This window comes from Manis pentadactyla, chromosome 9 (genome assembly GCF_030020395.1).
Source record: "Manis pentadactyla isolate mManPen7 chromosome 9, mManPen7.hap1, whole genome shotgun sequence".
In the NCBI taxonomy this organism is placed as follows: Eukaryota; Metazoa; Chordata; class Mammalia; order Pholidota; family Manidae; genus Manis; species Manis pentadactyla.
The window spans coordinates 123,278,533-123,290,344 of NC_080027.1; the positions used below are offsets into that span (position 1 = coordinate 123,278,533).

The 11,812-nt window shown below is 47.9% G+C and overlaps 1 protein-coding gene across 6 annotated transcripts in view; it reads left to right on the forward strand.

Moving 5' to 3' along the window:
- The window catches only part of PIK3C2B (phosphatidylinositol-4-phosphate 3-kinase catalytic subunit type 2 beta), a 59,548-nt gene extending 49,415 nt beyond the window's left edge, over positions 1–10,133 (forward strand). For 3 of the 6 annotated variants that reach the window (XM_036909672.2, XM_057508083.1, XM_057508082.1), the window contains 9 exons: positions 328–484; positions 812–921; positions 1,808–2,006; positions 2,433–2,557; positions 3,589–3,706; positions 5,227–5,308; positions 5,676–5,782; positions 7,418–7,546; positions 8,100–10,131. In XM_036909672.2, coding sequence (XP_036765567.2) covers positions 328–484; positions 812–921; positions 1,808–2,006; positions 2,433–2,557; positions 3,589–3,706; positions 5,227–5,308; positions 5,676–5,782; positions 7,418–7,546; positions 8,100–8,288 — 1,216 coding nt within the window. In that variant the 3' untranslated portion in view covers positions 8,289–10,131. Of the gene's footprint in view, positions 1–327; positions 485–811; positions 922–1,807; positions 2,007–2,432; positions 2,558–3,588; positions 3,707–5,226; positions 5,309–5,675; positions 5,783–7,417; positions 7,547–8,099 lie in introns of all 6 variants that reach the window. The other 3 variants (XR_005029704.2, XM_036909675.2, XM_036909673.2) reach the window with 3 other exon arrangements.
- Positions 10,134–11,812: the final 1,679 nt, after the last annotated feature.

Genomic DNA, 11,812 nt, shown 5'->3' on the forward strand with positions numbered 1-11,812 from the left:
GAGGTCACGTCCTTGCAGGGCCTTGCAGAAGGCTGGGCCCAGCTGTTCTCCCTCCCTGCGGAGGGCTGAGTAAAGGGAAAGGAGCCCAAACCATATCAAGAGGGAATACTGTTAGATACCCAGGAAAAAGTATTACTAACTTACATCCAGGGAACCAGGGAAGGATGTCGCTGGGGATCTTAAGACAGGAAAAGAAAAAAAGAGGGCCCTGTCTGTCTAGTTTCATGCAGGTAGTGAGTGATGAAGGGAACCATCCCCTGATGCAGCCCGCAAGGTGGGCTTCCTCTTCCATGCTGACCTTCTGCCTGTATGTTCCCCTTGGCCCAGGGACCGTGCCCCCTTTGTCTTCACCTCGGACATGGCGTATGTCATCAACGGGGGTGACAAGCCTTCCAGCCGCTTCCATGATTTTGTTGACCTTTGCTGCCAAGCCTACAACCTCATTCGCAAGCACACCCACCTCTTCCTCAACCTTCTGGGCCTGGTGAGGAGCTCCGTGCCTTTCTGAACCCTCCACTTACCATCTGGCACCATCTTTAAGATGCTCCTGTCTTGATTCAAAGGATTTCTGGAGATCAACTTCTCTGAGCTGTAGATAAAGGCAGGGCCCAGACTACCGGGTCAGTGATGTCTGTGCAGGAGTCTGACTTCCTGCTCCAGCCTCAGTTCCCGTGGCCCTCAGCCACTGCCCACAGCATCTGTCTGCCACCCTCTAGGAGGGTTAAGGAACGTAGCTATAGAAAATCTTGCCTTGGTGGGGAAAGAAGAATTCCTGGTTGTTACAGGCACCCTCTCTTGTTTCTCCTTCTAGATGTTGTCCTGTGGGATCCCTGAACTGTCAGACCTGGAGGACCTCAAATATGTGTATGATGCCCTGAGGCCCCAGGACACAGAGGCCAATGCCACCACCTACTTCACTAGGTAACACTGCATAAAACATGCTGCTCACCCTGAGAAATTAACTTCCAGGCTGCCTGATGGAGGAGCAGGGCTAGGGAGACAGGAAAGGCTTAGCTCAGATGGCAGGGCTGAGAGTGGACAGCCTGGGTCTGTCATCCCAACTTTGCCTCTGACTTAGATAAGTCACTTACTTTTCTCAGACTCAATTTCCCATCTGCACTTTGGTGCTAATATTTATTTATAGACATATTATAATCTGACTCTTGCATCCTCACCAAGTCTTGGTCAAAGACTTTGTTCATGGGGCAAATACGGATTTTTAGTAGTTTTTCACTTTGCTGATCAGAACATTCTCCCATATCAAAACATGGAATTCCATACTTCCATTTTCCCATGTTTGACAATAGGTTTAGGCACATCGTGTAGGAAAGCAGGGAAGTGTCTGTGTTCTAATATCTACAGTTTTGTCTGTGTAGAGGATGTCTCCGTTTTAGCATGCACTGCTTCCATTGGTTTAATATAGCACCTTTCCTTTTGAGCTGAAATCTCTGGACTGCACAGTGCCTGGTGAGGTTGTATTGTACTGCACCTTGAAATTCAGTTTGACAACAGTGTTTAGACATTTACATGGTGACCAGTGGAATCTCTAATTCCTTCCTACGTTGGCTGAACTCTGAAATGCCTTTGGTTCAGGAGGGCAGCGAGGGGAGGTAAGACCCCAGGACTCAGATGAATAAATTGCATGCAGATAATTCTTTGGCAGTAATAGAGGATATTACACGGGTAAAACGATTTGATCTGAGCTGAGTTAGTCCCAGGTATGGGGTACTCCTGAGATAGCCCTGTCCGTGCAGGGGGACTCGAATCCATGGTACATCCTTTTCTTTCCACCCTCCTGCACCAACAGGTTGATTGAGTCCAGCCTGGGCAGTGTAGCCACAAAGCTCAATTTTTTCATCCATAACCTGGCTCAGATGAAGTTCACGGGCTCAGACGACCGGCTGACCCTTTCCTTTGCCCCCCGAATACACACTCTCAAGAGCTCTGGCCGCATCAGTGATGTTTACCTCTGTCGCCATGAGAAGACCTTCCAGCCCAAGGGCTACGTAAGTGTTTTCTCCAGTCCGGCTCTCTCTTGCTCCCCACAGTCCCAGCATATTGGGGTTGGTTTCTCACATGCACATGGTGGGTGCTGAAGTTACCTGAGTGTCCTGTGTCCTGTGCTGGCAGCAGTCGCAGGCCACCTCCCGACCCCTTGCCCAAGGGGCCTACCTCGAATTAGGAGAGCTGAATTGGATGCTTATTCCCTCCGAGTCAAGGGTCCTGCAAAACGGGCAGGAAATCTTTGCTTTCAGATTCCTGCATAGGTACTATTATCTTTGTCTCCATTAGAGACATTTATCCTCTTCCTTCTGGAAGGTGTACTTCCCCCAACACACACACACACACACACACTTCGGTGTGTCTTACCTTCCTCCTTCACTGAGCACAGACGGTTTGACAAGTATACACTGAGATTTGGACCTTTGCAGGTTTATGTGGTAAAGGTGATGCGAGAGAACGCTCACGAGGCCGCCTATATCCAGCGGACGTTTGAGGAGTTCCAGGAATTACACAATAAACTGCGGCTGCTCTTTCCTTCTAACCTCTTGCCCAGGTAGCTGCCCCTTTGCCCTATGCACAGAGGGGCCTTGGGGAGGGCGGGGAAACCGGATGAGGAGTGGCCAGCACTGCGGGCGTGGGGAAAATAACCTTTCAGAGTAAAGATCGACTTGGTTTTCTTGGCCTGGTAATGAGTTTGATAAGGAGTGCGCCCCCTGCTGACCAAGCTTGCCGGTGCTCAAGGGCTCTTAAAACAGCCTTGAGATAAGCCGGAGCCCACCTGCTGCAGGGAGAGCAACCTGGGTCTGAAGGCAGGGGATTGACCCAATCTGGAGATGTTTCCCAGTTTCTAATCTTTTACAGAGTAAGGGCATTTTTCAAATAGGTAAACAAAATGTGGTATACACATACGATGGAATATTAGCCTTAAAAAAAAGAAATTCTGGCACATGTTAAAATATGGATGAACCTCGAGGACATTATGCCAAGTGAAAGAAGCCAGTCACAGGACAAATACAGTGTCCACTGCCGTGCAGCACGTAGTCAAGTTCACAGAGACAGAGCAGAGTGCTGCCAGCCAGGGGTGCGGGAATGGGGAGTTGTTCACTGGGCAGAGTTTCAGTTTCGCAAGATGAAAAGGCCTGGAGATGGACGTTGGTGATGGTTGCAGGGCAGGGCGTGCTGTAATGCCGCCCAACTGTACACTTAAAGCTGGTTAAGATGGCGAATTTGATGTTATGTGTACTTCAGTACAACTTTTTTAAAAACCGATTTTTTTTAATGAATGTTCACCTTGTTGGGGAAAATCGGGCTCCACAGCCCCGCAAGCACTTCCGGGGTGCCACAGGACTGTGTCCAAGTCTGGCTTCCTTGTCAGGGGTCTTTGGAACCGCGGTGTGAGATGCTGCGCGCGCGGGCGGCTGGTACAGACCTGGGAGCTGCGGGAGGAGGGGAGGCCGGGCCGGGGAGGGAGGCTGGTGAGAAGTGCGGCTGCGGCGACGGAAAATGCACTCGCAGGTAACAAAAGCCTGTTGCCTCTTACTTTCTGCGCCTCCGCACTACGTTCCCACTGCGCCCGCCCCCTAGCTTCCGGACTCGCTTCGGGATTGGCCGCTCCCGGGGAGAGGCGGTGGCCGAGAGGCGGAGGGAGGAGTTAAACGGCTACGTCTGGCACTTGACGCACGCAGCCCCAGAGGTGGCGGAGGTGGGTGGTCCCGCCCGTTTGTTGTCTGTGCCAGGTGCTGGTGCGGAAGGCTGCAGTGTGGGGTGCGGGGCGGGGGAGCGGGGTGTTCGGGTGCAGGGAGTGGGTGGAAGGGTCTAGGGGCGCTGGCAATCAGGGAGGGGATTTGGCCCTCCTGGGTCTGTCTGGAGGCGGGAGGGGAGTGTGGGGGTCAGGGTTCAAGTGTCACCGAGTCTTGCGCTTAAACGCAATGAAAGAAGCTAATACCAAGCTTCAAATGCTCCATCTTTAAGTGACTTAATGAAAAAAGAGATGAAGCGAATTTGGCGAAATATGAACTGGTTAGGTGGTGGATATCTAAGCGCTCCTTAAGCTGCTTGTTTGAAAGTTCTCATAATAAAGTTTTAAAAAGACTTTAAAAGTATTTTAAAGATGGAGAGACGTCTCCGTGTTGGATGCGATCCCAGAGTGCTCGGAGTGGCCAGAACCTGAGGAAGGAAGGGGTTCTTGAAGAAAAGGAGTATTTTGAGCAGGTCAAGTGCCTGTATCCACCTGGGTTTTATTTTTTTAAACAAATTCTATTGTCATTGGGCATATTATTGAGTATAAAGACAAATAGAATCATCAGGTGTCCAATCACCCTGACAAATTATCTAAATCAATTTCCATTTTTTCCTTCCTATTGGTCCATATGCAAATTGGCTTCAAATTTGGCTTTTACAATGTTAACAGTGGTTGTAGTTTAAATATAATTCTATATTCCTTTTTTCCCCACTTAGCATTTATAGTAAGCATAACTTAAAATACCTGTACCAAAGTAATACATCGATTTCCAATACTATAATCTCCTTAACCATTTGGTTCTTGAAAGATATTTAGATTATGTCCATTTTTTTCCACTATTAATGCTAGAGTAGGTATTTTCCACACATTTTAGTTTTTATTTTTGTTATCCCTATCAAAAGTAGGATTCGTGTTCTGTGTCCAAGGCTAACTCAGGCATTTCTTAGTGCTGGAGGGGAGGTGTGTGGGTCTGTAGGGGAGAGACAAGTAGAGAAGAACACACTGCTTTTGACCTGATGTGACCTAGTTTTAGTTTTCTTTAAACTTTTTATTGTGAGAATGCTCAAACATACAGAAGAGAAACATCACAGTGCATGCCTTAGATATCTGTAACCTAAGCTGTTCATATTTTGCCATATTCACTTCATCTATTTTTATATGAAATATTTTAAAGTAAATCATGGACATCATGACATGCTACCCCTAAATATGCACTATGCATCTCTGAAAAATAAGGACATATTCTTTCATAACTAGTGTCATTACATGATCCAGTATATAGTCTATATTCAAAATTTCCCTGTCATCCCCCAAATTCTTTTTACACTTGGTTTGTTTGAGCCATGATCCAAGCAAGAACTGTATATTATATTTGTTTGTTACATTTCATGAGCCTTTTTAAATCTGGAGCAGTCCCTTTCCTTTATTTACCAGGCCATTGTCTTATTGAAGAATGACCCTGTTTTCTGGTTCCATTCCAGAGTGATTTGGTGTATACCTTCTTCCACCCCCTGCCCCGGGATGAAAAGGCCGCGGGCACTAGCCCGGCTCCCAAGTCCTCAGGTACAGAGCCTTCTCTGTGACATTTCTGTGACCCCTCTGGCCCATTCCCAAGGGTAATTCCTCCTGCCCCCAGCTCTTCCCTTGTCTGTTCCTTCACTTACTGGCCAGAAAACCAGGTTTCCTGCTGAGGTTGTGGGGTCTGTGGCTCCTTGCACAGGTTCCCCAGCAACTGGCTATTCAGTTGATGATTACATGCTCAGAGTGGATAAACCCATCCCAACCCACCTCTAAATCATGTTCACAGACGCCACTTGGCAGATGCCCATGGGGTATCAGGAGCCTGATGTGGAGACACTGGGGAGCCCAGGGAGGGAAACAGAGTCATCTGCTGGACTCCTGACCCTCTCTGTTTCCTTTGTCTTTGCAGACAGCTCGTGGGCTCCGCCCATGGGCAAGGCAGGAGGGGAGGTGAAGTTGTCCATCTCCTATAAAAACAGTAAGCTCTTCATCATGGTGATGCATATTCGGGGCCTGGTAAGTGCCCGCGCCGCCCCTACGTGACTGTTTATCTTTCTTCTGGTACTTGTTGGACTGGTCAGACCTTTTCTGTCCCCTCATGAGAGTAACCACAAGGGTTACTGAGTGCCCACCAATGGGCCTGCTGCCATGCCAGGCCTATGGTGTCACCAAACAATGCCAGACAAAGCTTCTTACTACCTGTGGTCTTTGACAAGCAGCCTAATTACTCTGAGCCTCATTAAAATGAATATAATGTCCACCTCTCTCTGTCCCACGGTTGTTTGGAGGTGTTACAGAAGGTAACGCACTTAGAGCACTTAACATAGTGCTTGCTATTATTATTATTATTATTATTATTATTATTATTATGGTAGGTATGGTGGTGGTTGTAAGGGAGAGGCTCTAGGGGCTTATTACTGGGTTATAGGGATAAAGCAGGCACAGTGACATCCTTCCAAGCATAACCAAGGCAGTGTATAATTACTCAATTTTTGCTGTGATTCTAAGAGCATTGTGAGTGGAAGAGGAGGGGAACTTGCATTGAATACCTGCGGTGTGCTGGACTTTTGCTGGCTGGGGCGTTGGTATGTGACAGGAGAAGCACTGGAATTAGAAACCTGGATTTTACTCTTAGAACACCATTCATTCATTCATATATTCATTTGTTCAAGGAATGTTCATCAAGTGCCTACTATGTGCCAAGGTACTGATACATTAGCCCTGGATACAAGAGCTTACATTCTTAGTAGGAACAGATAGACACAGACAGATAAGTAAAATACAAAAAAGTCAGATAGTGTTAAGTATTCTGGTGAGAAGCACGCAGGGAAGGAATACTGGGAGGGGATGAGGGTGGTGGCAGTTTGCCTAGAGCAGCAGGGAAGCCACCATCCCCTAGGATGTATTTGAGCAAAGATGGAAGGAAGTGAGGGAGGGAGCCAGGCACATACATCTGAGGGAGGATCCAGGCAGAGGGAGCAGTTGAGTACCAAGCCCTGAGTCAGGAGCCTGCACAGGGGAGAATAGTGGATGATAAGGTTGGAGAGGGCACAGCGGACCAGGGCCTGACTCCTACAGTTAGGACTGTGGCTTTCACCCATAGTGAGATGGGAACCATTGGAGCATTTTAATCAGAGGCATGACAAGATCTCACTTCAGTTTTAAAAGAATCAGGCTGGGTGAATCACTAATCGGCTGACCTTGAGCATGCAACTTAATCTCTGACTCATTTCTCCACCTCTTAGGAATTAATTGGATCAAATGTCAAAATAGACAAAGACATTAGGCAAGGCAGGAAGATATCCGGGGACATGAGGGTTCCTTCAAACCAGACCAAGTTATGGCATGTCCTGAGCATTTGCATAAAAAAAGTACAGACTGGAGACTTATCATTATCGAGGTAGATTTTTCTCCCAGAAAGGAGTAAGCTGGGAAGCAGACAGGTAAATGACTATGCATTGCAAGAATCCAGGTGTGGCATTGTTTTTTCATGCGAAACCTTCATAAGAGTGTATATCAATCATACCTTAATAAAAAAATTAAAAAAAGAATCCAGGTGTGGGACATGAAAGTTGATCGGGGTATGATCATAGGAATGGTGATAAGGAAACAGCTCCAAGAATCTTTTTTTTTTTCTCATTCCCTTTGTAGCAAGTGCTCCAGGATGGGAGTGACCCTGACCCTTATGTGAAGATTTACCTCCTTCCTGACCCTCAGAAAACTACTAAGAAGAAAACCAAAGTGGCCCGGAAAACCTGCAACCCCACCTACAATGAGATGGTGTGTGGGCAAGGTGCTCGGGTGGGGCTGGGGCTGGCACACTGCCTGCTCTGGGGAGTAAGGTTGTATGGGAACATGGCCACACCTGTTCATTAAGCATTCTCTGTGGGGCTGCTTTTGTGTTGCAGCGGCAGAGGTGAGTAGTTGTGACACAGACCACACTACATGGCCTGTGAGTCTCAAATATTTCCCATGACCCTTTACATTAAAAAGTTTGCTGACCCTAAGGTAGGGATTCCACAGCTGGGGTGGGACCCGGGTCCTGTCCTGTGGGGAGGGGAGCTCGCTGGTCCTTTGATGAGAATGAACAGTGAGCCTAATAAAGCCCTCACCTGCTTGAACTCTGAACCCAGAATAAAGCTCTCTAAAGCTTCTCTTGGGTTCCGTATGCCTTATGTATCCCTTTGGACTCTGTCTGTTGGAGAGAGAGTAGTCTTAACTGCGGCCAGATGAAACCACCCCAGACTTAAGCATCTTCCTCCTCCACATTGCCTCTGGCTGCTTCAGGCCCCTCTCCCTCCCTCCCTGTCTTTCCCACTCCCTGCATTTGCAGCTGGTGTATGATGGGATCCCCAGGGGAGATCTGCAGCAGCGGGAGCTACAGCTCAGCGTGCTGAGCGAACAAGGATTCTGGGAGAATGTTCTCCTTGGGGAGGTGCACATCTGCCTTCGAGAACTGGACCTGGCCCAGGAGAAGACTGGCTGGTTTGCGCTGGGATCTCGAAACCATGAGACCTTGTGAGCCCAGCAGAGCCCCAGCCCAGGGCTCCAGGCTGGGGGTGGAGCTGGGGGTGAGGACTCACCCCAGCTCTCCTGGTCCTTCCTTATGAAGGGGCAGAGCCCTCGGTGGGCCCCCCTGGCCATGGATCAGGCCTCTGGGATAGGAGGCAGGGAGAGAAAGATGCCCTCTGCCTTCTCCTCCTCTGCAGACTGAATTTGGGTTGGTTGTGCTGAGCAGCCCCTCAGAGGCTGTGAGGTTGCAGCAAAGTTTTAAGTTTACCTTGTGTCAAGGGAGCAATGCCTGGTTTGGGTGCGTGGGGTGGGCTGTGTGAAGTAGTATTTTGGGGGAGGGTGGGTGGATATCTTTATTTTTATTTTTAAAAAATGAAATAGTAACGTTGTCCTAACTGGACAGGAAGCCTTGTGAGAAGGGACTCACATATGCCTCAGATGGCAAACGAGGAAGACTATTTGGACTTTTTGTATGATTAAGGTTCTTATTGGACTTTTCCGTAGGTTTTTGTTTGTTTTTGTTTTTCTATCTGTAGGAATTATCTGGGGAGGGGCCCAGTGGGTCCTCGGTCAAGGCCCTCCCTCCGAGGGCAGGTCGCGGAGGGACAGAGGGCTGCGCCTGCTGGACCCAGGCCTGCGCCAGTGGGCCTTTCTGATTTTGCCTCCAAAGGAGAGCTGTGTGATACCTGCGTGTGTACAGAAGGGCCCTCAGTGTGGGGCTCGGCACAGGGCCAGGGTCAGGGACCTGTGCTCTTCCGGGAGGAGTTTTTCCTCTCGGCTTCCCCTGCTTTGCTAGGACCTGCCCTGTCTTTTACCCTTCTGTTCTCTCGGCCCTGCTGGGGACATCTGGTCCCCGTGAATACGCTGGGGGTGCTCCCCCATAGGTCTCTCCCTTCATCTTTTTCTGGTGGAATAATATGCTGCCTCTGCCCTTAGATTTCATTTCACCCAAGGGCATCTGGGCCCTGGGAAGGCCCTTTGGCTGCAGGTGCCAGCTTGGCCCTGTCACCTGTCACACCACTTTCTTTTGTGCTGCTTCTCTCTCAAACTCCATTTCTGTCACTTTTTTTTATAACAAGAATTTCCCTCATTCTATGGGGCCATAAATCATCTGATCTGGAGCCAAAGGAATGCCCTAACTGAAGGAAAGGGACATGAGATGGGGGATTCCATCAAAACGGTTTTTTCCAGTGACTTTATTTGGTCACGAGGAGGTTTGATTGGAGCAGCGATTGATCTGGGGCTGAGCTGGAGGGGAGACGCTGGGTCCCATCTCTTAATACTCTTCATTCCCTGCCAGACGGATTTGAAATTCACTCTTGTGTTTCTCTTCAAAGGGGTGTCTTCCTTCGGAAAAAGAGGGGTGAGCCTTTGAATTTCGTATGAACTTCTTAAACCAGAATTGGCTGGATGTGCCCTAGCTGGGAAGGCGAGTGGAGCAGGACGCACTCTGCACCGCCCTGCCCCAGGGATCAGAAATGACCCCTTTTGCCGACTCATTCCGTAACTGGAGAAAGAAGCTCCATTCAGTGCAGCCACAGGACAGTGAGGAAGTTTAAACATATATTTTAAATGAAAAATGCCAAGGATAAAATGGCTCCTGTGGGGAGGGTCTAGGGGAGTGGTGAACAGGGGTGGAACTTCTCCAGATGAATGGACCATAGATGCGCCACTGGCTCTTGGCCTGTAGCTCATTCTCTTTGACCCTCTGTGCCCCTGATCTAAAGAGGTCTGTGTACTGTACCCACTTCCCACATGTCCTTGTATCTCCTCCTTTTTGTGGAATTGTATTTTCTAATAAATGACATTTGACAAAAACAAAACTATCATTTGCAACACGTGGTTGATGTTTAAATGTTTAGATTAAAACATAAGATGTACAAGATGAAAATAATAATAGTAGTGGTTTTACAAATGGTAACTTTAATATTCACTAGTGTGCTGCACTGGACTTTTTTTTTTATTAAGGTATCATTGGTATACACTCTTATGAAGGTTTCACATGAAAAATATTGTGGTTACTACATTCACCCATATTAAGTCCCCCCCATACCTCATTGCAGTCACTGTCCATCAGTGTAGTAAGATGCCGCAGTCACTACTTGTCTTCTCTGTGCTACACTGCCTTCCCCGTGACCCACACATACCATGCTTACTGAATACCCCTCAATCCCCATCTCCCTCTCTTCTCCCCACCGGCCCTCCCCCACCCCTCCTCTTTGGTAACCACTAGTCCCTTCTTGGAGTCTGTGAGTCTGCTGCTGTCTTTGCACTGGACATCTTACGTTTGTCAGCTTTATCTGGTATCACAACAGCTTGATCAGGTGAGTGTTATTATCTCCATTTTGCAGAAGATGAAACTGAAGCTCAGAGAGAGAAGTAGTTTGCCTAGAGACACAGCCAGTCAGACTCAGATCTGGAATTTGAACCCAGGTTTGACTCCTTATGCCACTCTTTCTAGGCAAAGTTTAAATTAGCATAATTATACTAAATTAGTGTAATATTTAAAAACTAAGTATAGTACTTGTTTTCAAAGTTAAAAAAATTTTTTTTATGTTTTAAACATAAATATTTAAGTGTTTTAATAGAAATGATGTCATTTTTCATTTGAACTACCCTGGAATGTAGATATGATTCATTTGTTAATTCTGTCAACAAACATTTACTGTGCTTACCAGCATGTCCCAGTGGCATGCCTCCATTCACAGAGCATGCAGCCCTGGGAGTTGTGCCCTGCGTCTTGTACCAGGTACTGGGCTGAGGGTTACAAAGATGCAATTAAGGAGTTCAAGGAGTTCACTCTGCATTCAAGGAGTTCACTGCCTAGTGATGTCTAACCGACTCCACTTTATATAAGAGAGGAAACTGAACCTCCGAGATGCCTTGCAACTATTAAGAGCAGAGCCATAGCCTGGAATTGAACCCCCAAAATGGAAAATAAAGGTGATGTGATACTTGTTCAAGCATTTTACCCAGAAGTTTTCAAAAATCTCCAGTGAGGAGTCATATTTCAAGCTGGGAAATTTTGTGGGCCTTCCAAGGGACTCTCTCGAGTAAACAGGAGGAAGCGCTACCCCACCTGTTGTGTTTCTAGGTGGTTTTGAGGTTCACTGCAGTTCTGGACAAGTCCCAGCGGACCTTTTAAAAGTTAGAATTTAAATCTGGCAATTTAAGGAACTTGGCCAAATGGGGAAAAAACCTGAACCACCCTGAGGGAGTGGGAATGAGAGCTGGGGGCACGGGGGAGGCGGCCCAGGGGGAAGAGGAGAGGAGCACCACAAGCCCAGGAGGCAGGGCTGTCTGAGTTCAACGGAAGGAGGCAAAAAAATGGGGTGACTGAACTTGCTGGGGTTTGGGGGGGCAAAGATGAGATTGGACTTGAAGGGTCAAAACAGGCAGGTTTTTAAGTTGGGAGGTAATTCTGATGGCTGGGACTTGTCTGAGGTGTCTGATCAACAGCACCAACGGCCTTCTGCGGGTCAGGTGGGACACCAGGCACGGTGGCTACTGAAGTGACAAAGGTGTGGACCCTGT